Source organism: Natrix helvetica, assembly GCF_964273705.1.
Source record: "Natrix helvetica genome assembly, chromosome: Z".
Taxonomy (NCBI): domain Eukaryota; kingdom Metazoa; phylum Chordata; class Lepidosauria; order Squamata; family Natricidae; genus Natrix; species Natrix helvetica.
The window spans coordinates 46,587,127-46,609,213 of NC_138554.1; the positions used below are offsets into that span (position 1 = coordinate 46,587,127).

The 22,087-nt window shown below is 36.7% G+C and overlaps 1 protein-coding gene across 1 annotated transcript in view; it reads right to left on the minus strand.

The window, feature by feature from the left end:
• JUP (junction plakoglobin) overlaps positions 1-22,087 on the minus strand; it is a gene marked incomplete at its 5' end in the record, with an annotated part of 55,624 nt that overhangs the window by 13,819 nt on the left and 19,718 nt on the right. Inside the window, 3 exon segments of the mRNA XM_081971004.1 lie at positions 1,300-1,538; positions 2,572-2,825; positions 4,931-5,154. Coding sequence (XP_081827130.1) covers positions 1,300-1,538; positions 2,572-2,825; positions 4,931-5,154 — 717 coding nt within the window.

The following is a 22,087-nucleotide window of genomic DNA, read 5'->3' on the forward strand; positions in this document are numbered from 1 at the left end:
CAACTCTCTGGAAGAGTTTTCCTCTGGAAACCTGTATGCTGCCCATCTTCTGACATTCAGGTGACCTTATTAAGATCATGGTCACTTGGATACCATATTATAAGCATAATAGTGAGAGTAAATATTTTAATTATCTGAATAGTTCTACAATTATCTTTTATTTATTATATTGTTTACTCAATGCATTTGTTGTGCTATTTTAAGGTGCAAACTGCTATGGGTTCTCCAGAAGTATGGCATTATAGAAATGTAGTAAATAAATAAATGCTAAAGTGCCATGATTAGCTGTTGATTATGTTAACTAGTTTTCTCTCTCTCTCTCTCTTTCTTTTTTCTTTTTGGTCCCCAAATCCCAAGATAAAAAGGCTTTGAGAAGCCCTGCATCAAAGATAAAATGAACATATCAGATTATAGTTGTCAATGAAACTAACAGAAAAGAAAGGGTTAAATAAAGTAGTAATGGAAGCAGTTATAGTATTTCTGGAAAAATCAGTCAAGTGAGTGTAGCAAATCAAAGCCAGTTGAAAAATTGGATTTTAAGGCATGAACTTTTAATAATGTAATCAATGAAGTAATAGGAGTGTTCTGAACAGATTTTAAGATAGACAGAAGCTCTTTGTAGCCAGGAGACTGACTGTGAAGAATCATTGTAGAGGACTGAAAATGATGCATTTTCAAGATAGGGATATTTCTTTTGTTATTACTTCCAAAGCAGTAGTCACATGCAAAGACAGCATGGGACAATGCAAAACACACCATGTTCAGGAAAGCTTAGGAGTTTGGCACTTACTTAATCCAAAGCTCTAGGCAGGAGGGATGGAGCTTGCAAAAATGGCAAAACTGACCAGTTTGATCAGAGAAAAAAACGATAAGCACTTTTTAAAAAAAGACCGGAAGACTTAGATGGGTTTGCATTGAAAGAAGAAAAAACTGAATTGATGATTTATTGATTTAGGCATTAAAAGGGATCACAGAGGAAGAGGGAAAATAAGATGGCAATTACTTAACAGAAAGAAGTGCATATGTAATTCTACATTTTATTTTTTCTTTTCTATATTTTCCCTTAATCTTTCTTTAATTGTATATGGTTTTACTGTATTGAAAAATTCTAATAAACAAAGCCCAAAAAGATAAACTTAAAAAAGAGAAAATTACACCAAGCCCCATGTGAACTATAATATTGAATAAAATAGATAGGAAGAGTGCATAGACAAAGCTATCGTAATATTTCCAGCGGCAAAGAAAAACATTCTTAAAACCATGTGTCTTCTCTTTGTGACGTAACTCCTGAGACATTACCTAAGCATACGCACAAGGGCTGGGATACCCCCAGACTTAAAGATGGACAGCAGCCCTTCACGATGGTGAGACAAGTTATGGAGAATGCTGGTAGTGCAGCGGGCTGTATCCAGGTCACTGGTGTTTTGCATGGTGCGCACCACAGCAGCAACAATTTGAGCAGACTGCATAAGAGCCCGACGTGAGGCTTCTTTCTTAGACAGCTGGTTCACAATCATGGCTGCTTTGCTGACTACCACCTGGAGGGGAAGAAAAAGAATGGAAGTTGCAGAAGGGAACAATTATTACAGCACTCTTCAGAGCATCAAGTTCTACTAAACTCCAGATGTCATGTTTCAGTGTTATTTATAATATTTACTACTTCAGAGCCAAGAAATACTACCTGGTGTACAAAGTGGTTAATATTATTATGATCATAAAACAGTAATAGACATTTTGGTACCAATGATTCCATACACTCTCTGAAACTTTCACAAAGAGTGGGATTTTACCAGCCTTTGGAAGGTCATGAGTCACTTTTAACCTGGGGAGTGGGAGAGGAGATGTTCCAGAGAAGGGGAAGCTCCCCTTATAGGGATGGCAGCTGCTAAGCTCTCTCCCATCACATCTAACTTCAGAAATCATTCCCTTTTGCAACAGGTTGCAACATGCAGAATGTCTCCAGAAAACATGTCATGTTAGATATATCCATGCCATGAATCATGTAGGATTTAATAGGGAAAGATCAGCATTTTGAATTTGTTAATTCAAACGCACCCTAATAAACTAATGCAAATGCACTTTTGTGAGCATTCTGCATTAAAAAGCCCATGTTACTGTGTGCAACCAAGTTCTAGGTTCTGAATGAATTGATAATTAATGTTCATGTATCAAGCCCACCTGAACAGTTGAACATTTTTTGTGAGCTGGCTTACATTTTTTAAATCCTATGGAAGAAATTGCAAGGTTTGAAAAATATTCAAAATTCCATCTTGGATGATAATGCTAGTCATTAAAAGTAAAAATTGTTTAAGCCTCTCCAAACTATACATCTATAAGGTAAAAGCCAGAGCTTTCCTTTGAGTATACATGATAAATATGAGGGGGGAAAAATCAAGTGTTGCAATGCATTTGGCAGCTTCTTTGTGTTTCCATGGAAAGTATCATTTTATGCATAGTATAGGATTACTGAAGCATTTGCAATGCTTCAAATCATAGCCAATCAAGCAATTAGCTCTATTAAATCCCCCAGAAACCTTTTAAGACACCAAGGATCTAATAGCATTTCCATACCGGATCTTCATCATTCAGCAGTTTGGTGAGTTCAGGAATAGCACGAGTGGCTAGTTCAGCATCATCTTGGTAGTTGATGAGGTGTACAATGGCTGACTTGAGCATTTGAGAGGGCTCAGCCAATCGTTGTACATTTGTCTGCTGCCCCTCAACTTGGGTAGTCAGTAGCAGTGTGTGGTCTTCAGCTGTCTCTGGATACATGGCCGCCCGGATGCGCTGGGCACGGGTCATTGCAAGCTGGGACTCCAAATCTGCTGCAAGGATGATTGACAAGATAGGATTAACAAAGACAAAACTCCAATCAGAATTTTTAACAGTCATATTAGGAAGTTCCTGAGATTGCTTCAGCTCTATGAGGTGTAGGGGACTTCACTTCTGAGCAAAGAGATAAGGCTGGAATTAATTAACTAGCATGATTAAGCAGCTGTAATACAAAGCTGTTTAATTAAAAACATGAAAGTGAGATGGGAAATGGTAAGTAGCATGCATAAAGACCTGAAAATTTTTATGTATGCCCACATGCACACACAGACATACTGACACACACAGATACAGAGGGAAGGAGGGTGGGATTGGGGTGAAGAATCTTAAATTTTGCAGCAATCTAGATTTCTCTGCAGTTCTGAGAGACTTTATAAAGAAGCTGGTGCTTCTACTTGCCTATTCTTGGTGCCTGATTTTTTTTAACTGTTTCTCATCAAATAGTTTCTCTGCCTCATTCCCTGCTGTCTTAAAATGTAATATGAAATATCAATATATAATATGAAATGTTTGTAAATTTTTATTCATCTCTATGCTATATGGGGTCCTTGGCAATAGAAATTCCTTATAGTGAATCATTTTACTCAATCACAAAAACATAATCCTTCTGTTCTTTCAGCAGCCAAGATATTCTGTTTACACCTGAATGTATTGATTCGCATGAAGTAAGAAGCAGTAGTTAAAAAAAATCCCTGAACTTCTCTAGATTACTTTTGTAATGCTTAGAAAACTTTTTTGTTTCTATACTTTATTTTGAAATAACCTGTTTGTGTGGGCTTTTTTCACTTTACAGAGAGTGAGCTAAGTCTTAGGAAAAGTGTCATGACCAATTTGAACTTAAATGCAGATTCCCAATTCATAAAATAGAGGATTATTTCTAAAAATTGACTGATATTGACAAATGACAAAAAGAGGCAGATTAATTCCTTTCTAAGCTAATAGATGTACTGTAACCGCACCCATCAATGGCTTCTATGATACTATAATCAAAAAATATTTTGCTTAAAATTAAAAACTGATCAAAGCAAACTTATCTGCCAAGTGTGTGATGGTAATTTCAAAGGCACTGACTTAACAAGGTCTACAGTGTCAGGATTATTAGGACAATTATCTGTCAGAGTGTGTTGCAAAAATCAAATCCAGAAAGCATACACAAATAACTGATTCAGCAGGATTCATTTAAATAAGAAACTTCTTTATATATAAGAATATGAATATGAATATATATACACACACACACACCATACAATACCAACAGCAGAGAGCAATTTCATTTTTTCAGTTCAGAGTTCAGCATTGCAGGCAGACTATTTTCAGTTTCAATTCTGAGAGCAGACTAGATTAGCTCTCTTACACAGACTCAGAGCTACATAGGTAAGCCACACCCATGCTCCGAGCCATCTGGCATGGCTCTCAGTAATCAAATAGTTCCCATTGGCTGACCCAGTTGCCATGCCTATACATTTGCTGACCTTGTCACCATGTCCTATTTCAGCCAGTCCCCAATGGCTGACCTGTTGCTATGTCCTATTCCAGTTAATGAATATTCTGACATTATCTTTACCCATCTGACTAAAAATCACTATTGTAATAGACCAATAATTCAACATTACAGTCAGAATCTATGTAAAAAAAAAAAACCTAGTGGATATAAGCCTGTAAAGCAAAAATAAGCAAAAGGCAGGCCTGCGAACCAGATAGCTTTCAGTCTTAATATTTGTGTCCATTTTAATGCAGATAAAATATTGTTTCTTACATTCACATTGATAACCATTTTAGAATATCCAATTGAATATAATGTAAAATTGTTATCTCACATAACTAAATTCATAGTAAACTAAACTAAATGACATAATTTGTAGGGTAGCAATTTTATTGCACCAATCTCGGCATACTATGATTTGATTAAAGAATACAATACTTTAAGATGAATATTTTCCCAGACTAATACTCTTATGATAGAGCAGTGCATGATCTAGGGAGCTGGGGATTCTGGACTATATTTCCAGTGCACTAGAAAATAGGGTAGATACTACTTTGAATTTCTTTATGAAATAAAGGCAAATTGTGCATTTAAATAAATAAAAGCAAACATTACCTTGAGTCTGGGCCTGCCCTGATCCAGGTTGGCTGTAAGTAGTAGTTTTCTTAATGGTGTACTGCTTGCCATAGAGATCATCTTCATCCATCAAGCCTTTGCTGCTCACTGATGGCACCTGGGTGTTCATTCCAGAATGGATGCCTGAATCATAGGTGTATGTTTGCTGCCATTCTGTCACCTTGATGGGTTGATCTATTATGTTCATCATGTCCATGGCTATTCTGTAAAAAAACACCCATCCAGATTAAATCCTCAAAATATAATGCATGCCATTAATAGTCAATCTTCCCAATGTCCAATTCTCAATAAATCTGCATTTGTTCTAGGCAACTTTTCAGAATGCAGTTTGCTGCTTCCTACCATTTGCTTCTAATAATCTGGATGACAAATTCCCCACATCAAAACTAAAGCTATTCAGCTTAGATGTTTTTCTTGTCTCACACACATGGACTCCCACCAAGCTTTAAGTTAAGTAGTCTTTATAAAGTACAAAGGCTGTTGTTGCTCTACCGTTAAAACTCTTTCCTGATTTAGTCCAATGAAATGATTATGGAGTTTTACGCAACTACCAGTTTCAGCTCTCAAAAGGTCCAAAAAAATGTTTGATCCTGGCACTGTTACCATAGTCATAAGACACTGTGCCCCCAATGAACCTACAGTGCTCCCTTCAGCTGACCAATGATTCAATGTTACATTCCGTGTCCAATTTGCACCCAGAAAAAGGGAAAAAAAACTTGGGTTGCTTACTTAAAAAGCATAATGGAATCAAAGCAAGACATTGTGCCACTGATTTCAGCACATTAGTGGTGGTGAATTTCCTTCTAAACTGCAGCTAAACTAGAACTGCAACACCGTGGGAACATAGCCATGAAACAATAGATTTCCTTCCCTTTTACTTTTCTCATCCCTTTGTTACATTTTCACTAACATCTGCACTTTATGAGAGAACAATCAGTGGCCCCAGTAGCAGGTCAACATCACAACTAGTCCAAGCATGTATTGTGATACATGTCCAAGGTTTGTGATGAGCTATGGGTGCTCTTTTGGAGATGGCAGCGGGATTCTCTCACAAGTGCAGAGGTAGGGGAAGGGATAGCAAAGGTGAAGAGGAACAGAAAAGGGAAAGGAATTGTGCTTATTGGAGGTGGGATGTGCAGAAGACAGGCAGGTAGGAGAGGAATGAGGGAACGGTTGGTCACTGATTTTGCTCAGGTGCTTCCTTCATGCATCGTAGAACATTTACATAGAGGAAGGCTTTTACCTTTGAAACACATCGGTTTTCTGTCAAACTGCTTCAGCAGCATGCTGGCCCTGATATAAAGGCTCCAATATGAAGATAGATTCTCAGTGATCGTTAGCAAACTTCCTTATTACACAGTGGCTTATAGATGACCTGAGTTCAGAGCCTTGGTCCCGCTTCTATAGTAAACCCTACGATAATGGTATACTATATATACAAATATATTTCTCTCTTGTTAAATTTATTTCATATGTATATGGAAACCAGCTTTTTTTAAAAAAAACTTTTCTCTGCCAGGGCAGCAAGATAAATATCTCTGCTTGTTAGGAATAGCTATTTTACAGAACAGAAAGAGAACAGCTACCATTAATATTGGGAAATAACCTTTTAATATTATTTCTCATTAAGGTAGGAAACTGTGACCACTGAAGAAGGAACTGCCAGTATTTGAAAGGCAGAACAACAAATGACTTTTTAAAAGGCTTAATTTTTCTAGGGTGTTCTCAGTAAAACCTAAAAGAAATGCAGCCAGTTGTATTCCCTATCATGAAATGTGCTACCAAAATGGCATTAGTATTAAAGGGTAGAAATGGAAATCTAGTATAAGAGTTGCTTGGTAGCAACCTCCTGTCCCAGATAAATTTGCTAGCTTGTTTTCTCATGCGTAGACACTAATAACAGGCACAATTAAGTGCTTCTCCCTCCCTAAAAACATGTTGCCTTTCTCCTCTAAGCAATCCATTGCCTCCTATTAAATCTACAGAGTGTAACTTGGGAAGGATCAGGTATACCTGATGTCATCAAGATAATCAACTTACAGGGCATGTATGTGCAAAGAAGGTAGGGAAAGCTTAATGGCAGCACTTTCAACAGCTTAACAATATTGTGTTTGAAAAAACTCCCCCCCCCCCCCAAGTAGATTAAGTTGTTCAAAATGCTACTACAGTCAAACTGGAGATTTATTCCCTCACCTCATCCCATCTGGGGACATCATAGAAACCTTACTCATAAAACCTTGACCAGCTGTCTGCAGTCAAGCAGCTAAAAATGTGTAGCTCTAAATAACAGCTGACTAAACTAATATGTTGAAAAGCTATGCTTCATTCTATCTGCTATTTGATGATCATTTTTGCAGCTGTTTCTACAGAACAACCTCTCCCCAACCTGACTTCCTCTAGACATTTTGTGGGTATTACTCCCAGATTTTCCAAAGTTTACTAGTTTATGTGGTTCAAATATTGTTTTCATTTTTAAAAAACATTAATAGTATGATAGGAATATAATATAGACATGTCAGTTCATTTTATTTTGGAATATTATACAACGGCAGAAGAGAACTTAATTTATCACATGTCCTCTCATAGGATAGAAGTTACCATACAATACCAATCCCAGTTTTTCCTGTCTATAGTTGTTTTTTTTTCTGTCGCTGAAACAAAATCAATTTTCGTCACACATTTTTGCGGCTGTCTTCCTTCAAAGCATTTAGTGCAATGTATACAGGCTTATCCTAGTTTATAGACACCACAACCTTGTGATTTTGACAAGGTAGCTTAAGTCATAGCTCAGGTATGCTTTAATTTAAAATAGAGCTGTCTGCTTAAGAGTCATACAATACTTTCAAAACAGCACTTTAACACTGCTAAGAGTCTGCTTATACAATTAGCAAACACAATGGAAAAGTTTTGACGGACATATATCTGTTTCTTACATTTTAGTTCTTACATGAAGCTAAAAAAATAGTTTGCTTAAATATGATTTGATGATTTGTAACCAATATGTCACAAAAATGGTTTAGTGCAATGTTAAAAGTCAAGTCATACAGATAGAAATTTATTTTGTAAAATAATCCTATTCAAATGATGAAAATTCAGTTATGACTAGTTCTCGTTCAACATCATTAAATTTGGAGAAGAATTCTAGACAAACTGAATATTATACATATTTAAATATTCTTCCATAAAAAAGCTACTTTAACTTTTGAAAATTAGCATGCTTACCCATATATCTTTTATGTTCAGTGTTTTTATATACCATCTGCTTTCTATACAGTGTAATGGCTGAAAAATGTATAATTTAAAAAGAAACCCTGAATATATAAAGTGACCTAGATAAAAGCATATTATTAATTGATGGTATAGCAGTGGTGGGTTCCTGCCAGATCGCACCGGATCGTGCGCGCTCCCTTTCAGCGCTCCACCTGGCTCGCGCGCTCCCTTTCAGCGCTCCACCTGGCTCGCACGCTCCCTTTCAGCGCTCCACCTGGCTCGCGCGCTCCCTTCCGGCGCTAAAACCGGAAGTACAGTCTTGCCCCGCCCCTGGCGAAGCAACGACGCCTGCCTGCGCTCCACCAGCTCGGCTGGGAACGGAGATGTTTCCTCAGCGGAGTGGAGGGCGCTCCACTCCGCTGAGGAAACATCTCCGTTCCCAGCCGAGCTGGTGGAGCGCAGGCAGGCGTCGTTGCTTCGCCAGGGGCGGGGCAAGACTGTACTTCCGGTTTTAGCGCCGGAAGGGAGCGCGCGAGCCAGGTGGAGCGCTGAAAGGGAGCGCGCGAGCCAGGTGGAGCGCTGAAAGGGAGCGCGCGAGCCAGGTGGAGCGCTGAAAGGGAGCGCGCGCGATCCGGTGCGATCCGGCAGGAACCCACCACTGAGGTATAGGAAGTTCTTGAGCCAAATGTATCATTACACTGACAAATCTTTATCACCTTCTGCTTTACCTCCAAACATCTTGGAAATTCCTAGTTTTGCAATGGTGTTGTGAGCATAACAATCATAGCAGTCAGTCATTAAACTACAACTTCCTTCTGTCTCATCTATCCAGATGCCACTTTTTCCACTTACCGGTAGATTGGGAGCACAACCCATTGATTGGGAACTATAATTTCTATAAATTCAATAGTATCACATCAGAAAGATTGTACCTAGTTTCATAATGCTGGCCTGTCCAGACAGTATTGACTGACAGACAAACCCAGTCAAATACCAAGCAAATTACACTAGGAGCACTGTGTTAAAGTAAAGTGGCTCTCTAATGTCAGGGGAAGGAGAACTGGGCCAAGCACTAACAAAGGATGCATCAGCTATGTTGATGATTAGGAAGAGAGTCCCTCGAGCAAACAGAGAACAACTGCCACACCCAAGCTGGGAATGGCAGTTAAGTTGCTTCTCATTTCTGTTCCCCAGGGAACACAGTTAGACAGGTTCCTTCTGCCAGATGGAAATAAATTGTAACTTGTGAGGGAAGATGTATTCCTCCAGAAAATGGCTTCCTAGCTTGGCATTCCAAGTACTAGTATATCATGCAAATCGATCCAAAGTAAATTATCGAAGTGTTTGCTTTATATAAATAATTTCCCAGGGCAGATTTAAATATTTGCTTGAACAAGGTGGTCTTTTGCCATGTACTTCTGGAATGCTTCAAGAAGTGATATTACAGAGCTTTTTAAATGACTGTATAGCTATCACACGTTCCTCCTAAGAGTCCCAGAAGTTGTACTTTGAAATATCTCATCAAATGTGGATGGAAGAGGTAAGATTTCCAAATATACTTAGGAGATGGGAGATTAATTGTCTGGTAAGTTGAGTAAGGGAACATACAAAAGAAAAGAGAAAGGTAAGCCTAAAGAAGTGCTGCTTTCCAAATTTTTGAGTCTTTAAAATGTTTCAATCAGTTCTGAAAGTAGAGACTCTGATCTCCAGATGACAACAGCTACTATGCTCAAAGCGGATACTTATTACTCACACAAATCTATAATGGCCAAATCTTTAATGGCTGTATTGTTAATCTGTTGACTTTGTCGATTAGTTGTGTATCAGCACTTGGTTAATCTTAGCTGATCTCAAAAAGTTAAGGCAGGTCATGTTTTAATATTGGAATGTGAAACCATCAGATCATAGGTTTGAGTGGGAAAATGAAAATTATCCTGGAGAAAGGCAGTGATAAACCCAGTTGTGTATTACTACCCACATATGGTAAAAAGATAGACATGAATGCGTCTATAAAATCATGAGGAATTGAATTTAGTTCAAAGGTGCTTGTTTTAATTTTATGTTAGAAACTAGTTTGGATACCCAGTGCTCCAATGTTTCCATCCCCAATCAAAAATGGGAAGAACAAATCCTATTTTTCTAAGAGATGTCATGGCACCCATTAAAAAAAGGGGAGGGGAGGAAAGACAATTTTTAAAATTCATTTTCTTTTCATGCTCCAAAGGACCATTACCTTCTGTGGCAGAGTTGTTGCTTCCAGAATGAATGTCCCAAAATATATGGTGAGTTGGGAGCATGAATTGGTGCACAATGGCAGGGCAGGAAATTCATTTAATTCCTTTTCAAGCAATTGTGCTGACACATTTAAAATCACTGCATAAAGAAGATCCTTCCTGCATTGTTAAGCACGATGGCTGCAGTAGTTAACGTAACACAAAAGTAACAAGAAAATTGAGCCAAATGCTGTTAATTAAATCAGCCAAGCTTTCCGATTTACAGTTTAATAAAATAGAACTGCATAAAGAATTATGGCCTCTTACTGCAGGTAATTCTTTAATTGCTGTGCACTGAAACCATATGGCTCCTAGTTAACCAACTGGATCTCCTGCATAATGAGTGAACCCCAGCAAAGAAATATGTAAAAATCAATAATTTATTCTTCAAAATATACACTGAGCATAAAGTAAGAGTGGTTTTTTTTATTCAACTTCAAGTTTCTACAAAATTTATTTTTAAAACCTGCATAGTTCAAATATTTCAAAGTAAAATCAATTATGGATAAAGACTTAAAAATCAATTGATCATCTAAATTTTACACCAACTTGTTTCAAGCAGCAGCGAAAGTTTAATGTTTTTTTCTTTTAAAATATTTAGGGAATATTGCATGGAATTTGTATCTTTCTTCCAGCCTTGCCTTTGGAACAATGTTTCAGATATCAGTTTACTGTCTTACATTGACGGTTTCTGATATTTCTACTCTTTCGTAACATTACATGTAGTTATTTTCAATATTTTAATAACTAATTTTAACCAGTATAAAAACATAAATAAAAACATGAGAATCAAAAACACAGTATATAAGCAATGTTGAAATACAGTGTAAAGTATTCAAAAATTCCCATTTGGTTTTCTCCAGGGATTATTTTTCAAGCATTGACAATTTCAAATATTTTTATGGATGCACATATTATTTTAAATTTTAAGTTTTTTACTAACTGCTTTTTAAATTTCAAATACTATAAGTACTCTTATGATATTCTTTAAAAAGTCTATTAAATAATGTTTTAATAAATTTGCAAAAGTAGCTTACAAATTACTTAAAGGCCTTGTCTTCCATCTGTTCTATAGCTTCTCTGACCATTTGTGGGACATTAGAGGACCATTCTCTTCTCTATCATATTGTTCAGAATCAATTCTGATTGGTCATTGGGCTATTAATTATTGTGACTTTTCTGAGTATGCAATAGTTTAAATAAGAACTAATTGTTTACTGTTGGAAACAAGGATGATCTTTCATAATGACGTCAATAATTTAAAAAAACAAACCCAAGGCAGCAAATCCCAAATAGATTTTTTAAAAAAGAAATTAATTAAATCAAGAAAATCAAGGCAGAATGTTAGACTGGATTAATTTTGCTCTGATTCAAAAGAACACAGTAGTCCTAACAGTTACGTATTGGGAATGGGGACACAATGGTACAGGATTGCCTGAAATATCTCCAGTGATCTGCAGTAGATCGGCAGGGTTGTCGATTTTTAATTGCCGTATTTGCACATTCTAATTTATATGAAAAGGAAGAAAGGAAGAAATCTAAAAAGATTCTGAATTCAGATTTGTTTGCCTAATCAAAAAAAGAAAGAGGTGGAAATATACAGAGATTCAACTCTTTAAATGTACAACTGGATTCACACATTTATGCGGAAATTATATATGTAAACCTTGCCATCGTTATTAATAGCAATGCCACCATTATTTGTGTACCTAAATTTACCTGGTGTGAATTGGATATTACGTAAAACAAAAAGTAGATCTGCCCATCCCTGGCCTAGATCAGCCCAAGCAGAGCATGTGTATGCTTTGAATTACAGGACACTTGACTTCATCCTCCGCTTTATTGCTGCATAAATACAAGTTTGCCTGATTCTGCAATCTTCTTCAAGCAACTATAGCTGAGGAAAAAGGCTTGTTTCTAATCCAAGTAAGAGCGATAAGATAATGAGATTCCTTTCGGTGGTTAGGGTGGGTAGTATGAGGAGAACAATTTTCAGAACCTTCCCCCCCCCCCCCAGGAATCTGCGTTCTTTCTCTCTGAATTCCACTGGGGGTCCTGATTAACCAGTTCAATGATGGGAGCTGGCATTTGAGAGAGGTGAGAGAAGGAAACTCCCACAACTGAATAAAGCCAGAGAGTTTCCTTTTATGGACACACTGCGACAACTGAACACATAATTTGCTCCTACTTAATAGAAAGAAGCACATTCCAGTTGCCTTCCTTCTTCCTCCTCCCACTCATTTCTTACAAAGGAGGCCAAATAAGAAATCCAGACCTTGCAGAGAGAAAATACTAAGAAGTGACAATATTTACTTCCAGAAAGATATGGATCTCTTAGATTCTTACTCCCACACAGATTATTAAACTAGCTAGCAGAATTTCTGCAATAGCTGGGTTATGGATTCAAAGTTCAAACCCAACATGGTCTGATTTAAAGGACTACCAATGATTCTTTATCCCATTTCCTTAGAGAATGGGAATTTACAACTCCAAATCTATTGCCACCCCTGGCTCAATAATTACTTTCTTCGCCTCATAATTATGTTAACATGGCAACTCTTCTCCAAAATATAATTGACAGTAATGTAATTAATTTACGGTCCTCTATACAACAGTTGTACCCTTATCTTTATTTTGATTTTTCTTTTAATAGAAGACTGGTATTTTTCACCATAACTATACTTTGTTCATGTTCTATTGATGTTATGCATGTGATGGAGCGCCACAAAGTACAGTATTGGAAGCAGAGTTGCACTAAGGAAAATGTTGACTTTTATTTAAAATAAGAACAGATGTCAACCCTGATGATATAATATTATGCAAAAATGCACCACATAAGACAAAAAATTAGCAACATCAAGTACTTTTCAAAAGAGCTCCAGTGCTGAATGAGTTATTTTTGGCACTCTTTGTGAACATAAAACTAAGTATGTCATATAAAATAGTGGAATTATTAATGAAAAAGTATAATAACTAACAAATAAAAAGCCCACTAAGCAATATGCAGATTTTACATAAAACTAGTGTGCTCCATTTTAGTTTAGTTTTCAACTCGGATCAGTTTCAACCAAGGTAAACCATGGCAAAGAAATGTAATGGTAGTAGTGATGGAGAATGGTCAAAGGAGGACACAAAATTGCCTACTTCTAATTTACAACATTATTAATATCAAGATTTTTTTCTACTTCAAAGTCGTGAACTGTATGCAATTCTGCACATAAACTCATCTCATAACTACTCCATTTTCTCCATTTGTATTTGAATTCTTTCTGCCATATTATTACTGCCTAAAATAGTTCAACCCTATTCCAAGCATTTCAAGACCTGCTATTACCCATCCAGTGATATCAATCCAATGGTTCCAGTGATGGGTTCCGGATCCACATGGACTGCTCAGCGGAGCGTTGCACAGGCGCTCTACCTGCCGTGCGCATCCGTGGAAGCGCAAAAGACTTAAAAGACCGGCAAGGAGCTCGGGCGGGCGGGCGGGCCCTCTGGAGCAGCGTACCACAATGGTATTAGGTGTTCCGGGCTGGCTCAGGTACGCCCGTACCGGGGCGTACTGCCTGCAACCCACCACTGGTTGGTTCTAATGATACCTGGAATTGCCAGTGGTAATTCTGAAATATGTGCAGGGGGGTTTAAAAAAAGACAATAAATGGGGACAATGTATTTTTTAAATTGGTACATGGGGGAAATCCTGGACACCTTATCAGCCAGCCACAAGGTTAAATGTCTACATTAAAAATATATAGAACTTTCCCTTCATTATTCATGCATAGAGATAACAAATAAAATACTAATGTTAATATTTACAGGAAGATGTCGAGTCCATATTAAAAAGATGGCAAATTGTCAAAAGAAAGCAACAGCTGTATGTATGTCACTAAATATTTTTTAAAAGGTTCAAGTTTTTTGACACCCAGTGCCTGCACAACTGCTTGGCTACACATACAGGAGGAAGCATCTGCTGATAGGAGATACTATAAAAGAAAATGAGTTCCTTGCTCAGAGGGATTTATTTACATCTGACTGGAATTATTTATCCCTTCCTTAAAACAATCAGTTTAAAGAAAACAAAACGATTGTTGCAGAGAAAATCTGTAGAATTACTCCATTCTCCCATTCATAAAATTAAAAATGGATCAATAATTTTAGAGTTCTAACATTAAAAATAAAAGTAACCTTTCCTTCCAATTGGCATTGACTGCAGGTGACATTGTTTTCAAAACAATAAAGAAATAATTTTCCATTGCTTTCATCCAATATATTTTTACTTCCTAGTTTAGCCTAGGAATCCCCTGCCACAGTATTAATCAATTACAACAAGGCTCAGGTTTTAAAATCAGCCAAGATATATATGATGTAATATTTACGAATATTAGACAATATTATTGTCTACAGAATGTCTACAAATGGCTTGTCTAGACATCTCATCTCAGATATAAAGCATTTGTAGCTAAAAAGTTCAATTATGCATTATGAAGGAAGAAAAGAATAAAAACAAAAATCTCTTTTGGACTAAGTTTGATATATCCATGCAGTTTTCTTGGCCAAATCAAAGTCTAGTCTAGCAAGTGTTAGGTTTTCATATTATTCCTCTGGAAGATACATTGCAAGTTGAAAGGACAATGATTTATTGGGCTGGAAAAGGATTGCATAGATCAGAACACTAATCTATTTTATTATTATCTGTTTTTCACTTTAAGCATGTTTCATCTACTGAGAAGTTATTCAATGAGACAACCACCTTACAATGTGCAACAAAGCGACTGCATTTTCCCATTTGTTAGAAAAGGTAGGGGCTAGAAATTGAAGGGGGTTGGGCAAAATACATAGTTTTATACAAACAATAAAGTTATTGTAATAGCTAAAAAAGATTTAAAAGCCTACAGGTTGCCTACAGCAACTTTTGCATATCATTTGGAAATCAAGGACCCAGAGTATGGAGGAAGAATGGAGAGGCCATTCAAGCACAGTAATCCCACGGTCATTGAACCAGTTTTTGGTGCTTTTGGCAAAAGTTGCTCTCATCAGAAGAGAGGACTTTCGACCAAGGAGCAAGAGGACTTTGGACCACTGTGCCTCATTAAGACCAGGGTCAACACAGCCGTCTACCAGGAGATTTTGGAGCACTTCATGCTTCCTTCCGCAGACGAGCTTTATGGGGATGTTGACTTCATTTTCCATCTGCCTACACTGCCGAAAGCACTAAAACCTGGTTCAATGACTGTGGGATTACTGGGCTTGATTGGCCAGCAAACTCGCCTGACTTGAACCCCATAGAGAATCTAGGGGGCATTGCCAAGAGAAAGATGAGAGACATGAGACCGAACAATGCAGAAGAGCTGAAGGCCGCTATTGAAGCATCCTGGTCTTCCATAACACCTCAGCAGTGCCACAGGCTGATAGCTTCCATGCCATGCCTCATTGAGGCAGTAATTGCTGCAAAAGGGGCCCAATCCAAGTACTGAGTACATATGCATGCTTATACTTTTCAGAGGTCTGATATTGTTCTATGTATAATCCTTGTTTTATTGATTGCAGGTAATATTCTAATTTTCTGAGATGGTGGATTTGGGGTTTTCATGAGCTATATGCCATCACAATTATGACAAATCACGGCTTGAACTATCTTGCTTTGCATGTAATGAGTCTTCTCTTATATATTAGTTTCACCTTTTAAGTTGCATTATTGAAATAAATGAACTTTTGCACAATATTCTAATTTTTCAAGTTTCACCTATAGGTAACATCATCAGTTCTAGTAAGGAGTGCAGTTTGCCTCAGTTTATATTCTGGTGTCTTTCCTGTCAGTGTTGGTAGAGATGGTCTTAGACATTCTTTGGTTGGGCTGTTGGCTTCATTGGCAGTTACTTGATTGGAGTATTGCTTACTTGATTGTTGATCTGAAGTTGACCTTCAAATTAATATATGCTGATCTGGGTGATGATTGCTGGTGAGAGGTGCTTGTGTCTTTTTGTTCCTTTTTTGGGCTGGGTAATAATTCCTTTTGCATAGTCTAAAGAGGTTGTTAATGTCTATATGTCTATTGACAGCTGATTTTCCAGAGTGCCAGCCCCTTCTAGAAATTCCCTGGTGTTTTTGGATTTGGCTTGGTGTAGGATGATTACATTTTCCCAATTGAAACTATGGTTATAAATGTGTATATGTTGGGAAATTAAAGAATTTTCCTCATATCTTCTGACTGCTAGTTGTTCTTGGATGCATTCTCCCAGTCTTCTGCCTGTCAGTCTTACATAGCAGTTATTGCAGTCCTTAATTGAATGTTGTAGATGCCTTCTGTTTTTTCTTCTGGGGTTGTTGAGTATTTTGATCTGCTTAGGATGTTTTGAAGGGCTTTAGTTGGCTTGTATGCTACATTGTTACCTAGTTGGGGAATGAAACATCTGCAAGAAAACAAGCTATCTCAGAGAGCAGTGACCCCTCATGTCAAACCTGAGTTACAAATATTTTACTTTATTAATTCAGACTTAGTTAGAAACAGTCATTTCTTTTATTTTAATTAAAACGCAAATAGGTTAGTAGATCATGCATTGCATTAATTTATCAGTTCAGATAGAAGATATGCAATTTAAATATCCCTGATAAATAAATTAAATAGTGGTTCTGTACATATTTATTGTACATTATATTTCTTCTGTAGAAAACAGTTCTTTTGCACGAATCATAGAAACACAAATCTGAAAGATATCTTGGAAATCATCTAGTTCAACCACTGTGCCCAAGGCAGGAATTCTTATACCATCCCAGAAAAATGGATGTTCAATGTTTTCTTGGAAATTTCCAGTGATGAAGTAACCACAACTCCAGGGAACAAGCGATTCCCCTGATTAATCATTCTCATTATCAGGAAATTCTCCTTATTTCCAGGTTGGATCTCCCTCTGATAAGCTTCTAGCCATTGTTTCTTTTCCTTCCTTCAGGTGCTAAGGAGAATAAATGAACTATAACAGCCCTTCAAGTATTGGAAGACTGATATCATAATGCACTTTTCTTCATTTGAGTAGTTATGTGAAATTTAGAGATAATGATCTGAAAAAGAGATAGCTCCTAACACAAAATCTACAGGTAAGAAGAGATCATTTACAATTCTTAGACAAAAATGGGACATACAAAAAGATATTTCCAAGACACCAAGCCATGAATTATAATATAAGCCAGTTCCTATATGCCACTTTATAGAAAGAGCAGTTAAGAAGAAAAATTCAGGTTCTCAGAAAGGCAGTCTGAAGTTCACAAATGAACTATGCATACAGATCCATGTTCTTTATATACACTGGAAAAAAATAATAGACTTCAAAAAGATCATTTCAATGCAGAAATTGTACTATTCATATAAAAATGAATTCCAAAATGAATGTTTATAACTTCATACGTTTGAAAATTCAAACCCATTGTTACTAGTTTTATTTGTTCAATACAATTTTTATATATAATCATTTTAAGAAGACATTTATAATTTTTGGCTGTATAAGAACATCATATTGCATCAGGTTAGTTGTTTAGCTTCTTTACAATGCCTGGGTTATCGCCACTGTGTTGAAATCCTTCATTCAGTCTATCTCCTTTTCATTATATTAAACATGTGTATGCATATTGACATTTATGCTGGCTTAAAATATTTTTCTTTGTACAATGATCCTGTTATTCACAGGATTCCATCCTCAGAGCTAGAGATTTTCAAACTGTCTTGGGATATAGAACCTATTAGTTTAAAAAAATAATTTGCAGAATCCCTGATCAGGAGATAAAATTACAGTGATAGAAAACTGAATACAATTTTCTCCTCTCCTCATATTCTCAAGAGTTTGAAAAATCCCACTCTAAAAAATCAAATGGTACATACATCTAGACCCTTTTCCTATAATAGATGTACTTAACGAGGTTGATATGGGCAGTTTGTTGAAAAGAGGCATGTATCCATCCATTGTAAAAATTGGACCTGAAAATGTCTGTCTAGTGCCAGGGATATATTAACATTTCACATAATTGTGAAATTAAATAGCAGTGTTTCTCAACCTCAATAACATTAAAATGTATGAACTTCATCTCCCAAAGGACTCCACCCAGCATGTTGGGGAAATCTAGGAGTTAAATTCAAAGAACTTAAATTTGCTAAATTGTATACGTTCAGAGACACACAAAATCCAAATATGTATGATGAGAATTTCTACTAAAAGGAGATATGTAAAATAAGAATCAAGATGTTTCAAGTTTTGATAAATGAATAAATTAAAAGGTTGCAAATTGAAAAGATAATTAAAAGGATTTTTGAACACTCCTTCACTCAATATTTAAATAAACTATGTATCACTATATTTTTTTAGAAAAGTGGATAATAGCATAATGGAGCTTTAATCCATATCTTATTTTGGCCTTGAAATCCATCCAAACAAAAAGCAGGTAAAGTCTTTTGCTTGTTTGCCTGATGTTTGATGTTACATTACTGAAATAGTTCTTCCAAAGAGGCTTTTAAATACTAGGAGATAAAAATATTTATTCAGTAGACTGATGTGATTTTCAGATTTAGATGTACATATCAAATGAGTAGGGATAATGATAAAAAATGGATAGCTACAACTAAATCCATTTATTTATATTTTTGTCTTAAACAGTCAGGGCTTAATTATATTTGTTAAGAGTAGTAATAACAATCTGACTTATTGGTATATTACATTCCAAGCTGTAGTTCAAGCCTATCCCCAGATATGAAAACCTATGATTCAGAGAAAGTTACTGTGACCATTACAAAAGCTTATTCTCTTACCAACTTATGTTTCAGGGTTGGTGTGGTCTTAGTAGACCAAAGTGGAGGAAAGGCACAAAGCAAAAAACAAAACAAAATAAGGAATTTCTTTGGCAGGTAAGAAAAGAAAGTAAGTAACATGCAATAATGAAACTCACAATGCAATTTATGCTTTCCAAATATTACGTACATATTTTAAAAATTAATTAATAATTAATATTAATTAAAGTTAATTAATTAATTAATTAAAATTAATTATCCACCCCTACAAAAATGAGCTGGTAATGCTATTATCCTACTGTAGATGAGAGGGGCATGTAAAAAAAATAGCATGTCTAATGCCACTCTACAAATCAATGGCAAAAATAGTTTAGTGTCATTTAAAAACCATTGCAATGTAACTAATGCACAGTACCTATGAGAGACTTGTAATGAAGGATTTGGGATGAGCTAAGTTAACCTAATGTTATGAATGGGTGAAGTTCAGTCTTTTAAAGATTTTGTTAATCTGTGACTTAAAATGAGTAATGGACTTATGTGAACCATCTAGATCTAAAACTATTCTGAAAGGAATGAGATTCCATCTTCTACACCACTTATTCCACTGTTAAATTACTAATACTGTACAAACTGTACTTCTTCTTTAATCAAAATACATCCTCCTATGCAAGCAAAATGTTACGCTCAGAGCTTCCCAATAATGTTTTTTCCAAAATAAACCTTGATAAACCCTCAAAATTTGTCTAATTCTGCATGGTGTCCAAATACTGTGAAATAATTATTATACAGTAAAGTAGTTACTTTAGTAATACGTTCCTTTTTAGAAAACAAGGAATTAAACTTATTAACACAGTTTATTAGATATCAAGACCTTTCTGTCTTGATAGAATTTACAGACACTAAATATTTCCATAAACCTTGCTGATACACAAGGCTGAAATCATACCCAAAGACTAGCTTTCCCAAACTTTCCCAGTTCCCTTTTCACCCAGAAGGCAAGATTCTTCTAATAGCAGCCTTTTGCTCAATTTGCAGCTCTCTCAAGAGCTTATCAATGAAATTCTGAACACAAACAGTCTCTGCATAACTTCATTAAGTATTTTCTCTATTCAGAGCTAGACCATTCTGGTTTACAGAATAATTTATTTTGTTCTTTTCACCACCATTCTCCTTTTTACCACAGACATGCCAAACTGCTTCCTTGAAGCTTTATCCTAAGAGTTATTATGTGGAAAACTCGGGGATAGGGGAAGAGAGTAGAATTCAGAGTAGGTGGAAAAAGAAGCGTGGAATTAGTTTGCATAGGATTTCAGTCAAATCACTTCAGAATCAGAAGGGTTTTACAAAGCCCCAATCGTTTTTCCACTCAAAACCCAAGGAAGTCCAGTTAAGTCAACATCTCTGAGAGTAGAAAGAACATTTTTCTCTTACCAGGAAAACTCAAACGCACGCTGTGTTAATTTCACAATTAACAGCCATATTATTTCAAAAAAGTCAAAGAAAGCAAAACAAAGTTTTATAGAGGTTCTTTATGTGCCAAGTGCTCACCATTTTCAAGTTCAGTCTGTTTGATGCTTGAGCCACCAGAACAGATACAGTGTTATTGGTATGCCAAGTCATCATTCTTCACACTAATCATTTAGAAAAATGAAATATTCGGAACTAAATGTCAATGTTATTAAAAATGATTAAATTGATGTATTAAATCAATTTATTTCTATGATGTAGTTAAATTACTAAGCATTTTTAATAAGGAAGTAACACTGTTGAGTGATTATTGCACAGACCTGTTTTGCTCAGGGGTGGGCTTCAAAAATTGCAGCAACGGGTTCGTTGCCCCGTTACTAAGTGGGCATGGCCATGGTAGGCGTAGTCTAGTCCAGTGTTTTTCAACCTTGGCAACTTGAAGATGTCTGGACTTCAACTCCCAAAATTCCCCAGCCAGCGAATGCGGGGGGATTTTCCGCCCTCCCCAGTCTCTGGAGGCATTTCTCGAGCCTATGTGAAGGTGAAAACTGCTTCCCCTGGTCTCCAGATGCCCTACGTAGGCTGGAAACAAGCCAGTTTCCGGAGCTTCGCCTTCCCCAGCCTTCGCATGGCCCCGCACTTACCTGGCATGAAGACTCCAGGTGAAGTCTTACCCATGTGAAGTCTCCTGAGATGGAAGGGGTAGTAACGGTAGGGGGGGTGGGCGTGGCCAGCCAAAGGTAGTATTTGGGGGTTCACCGAACTGGGCAGAATCCTAGCTAGAGGATCGCCTGAACCCATGCGAACCCCCAGCAGCCTACCCCTAGTTTTGCTGGAGTGTTCATTTTAAAAAGGCAATACACTGAGCATTTGTGGCTTTACAACTTCCTATCTTCTGCAAGCCTTTCCAATTCTTCTGTGCAACTCAGAATTTCCCCTCCCCCCTGCTTCTACAGAATACATGCAAGAGGTGGTATACTGCTGGTCTGCGCCGGTTTGGACAAACCGGTAGTGGCGGTGGCATGGGGCTCCGCCCACCCACCTACCCTGATGTCTGCACATGCCCAGATGTGCCACATGTGAGTGTAGCTACAGAACCGGTAGTGAAGAGAACAGAATACCATTCCTGGTCTACACATCTCATTTTGGAATATATAGATTTTTAAACAATAGAATGTACTAGCAAGAACAGGAAAGGTTCATATTTCCCACTTCTTTATAATCAACAATGTCTAAAGAAAGATATTAATATTCAAAAGTAAAATGTTTATGGCATGATAGTACACTGTTAAGGTATGAAAGATGCAATGCCATCTATAACACTCCATCACTGTAAACTGTTAAAAAAAAAAACATTTTTATTCAGATGATGTTTTCTAGAGCTAGTTATGAAGCCAGAGAAGGAAAAAGAAATAT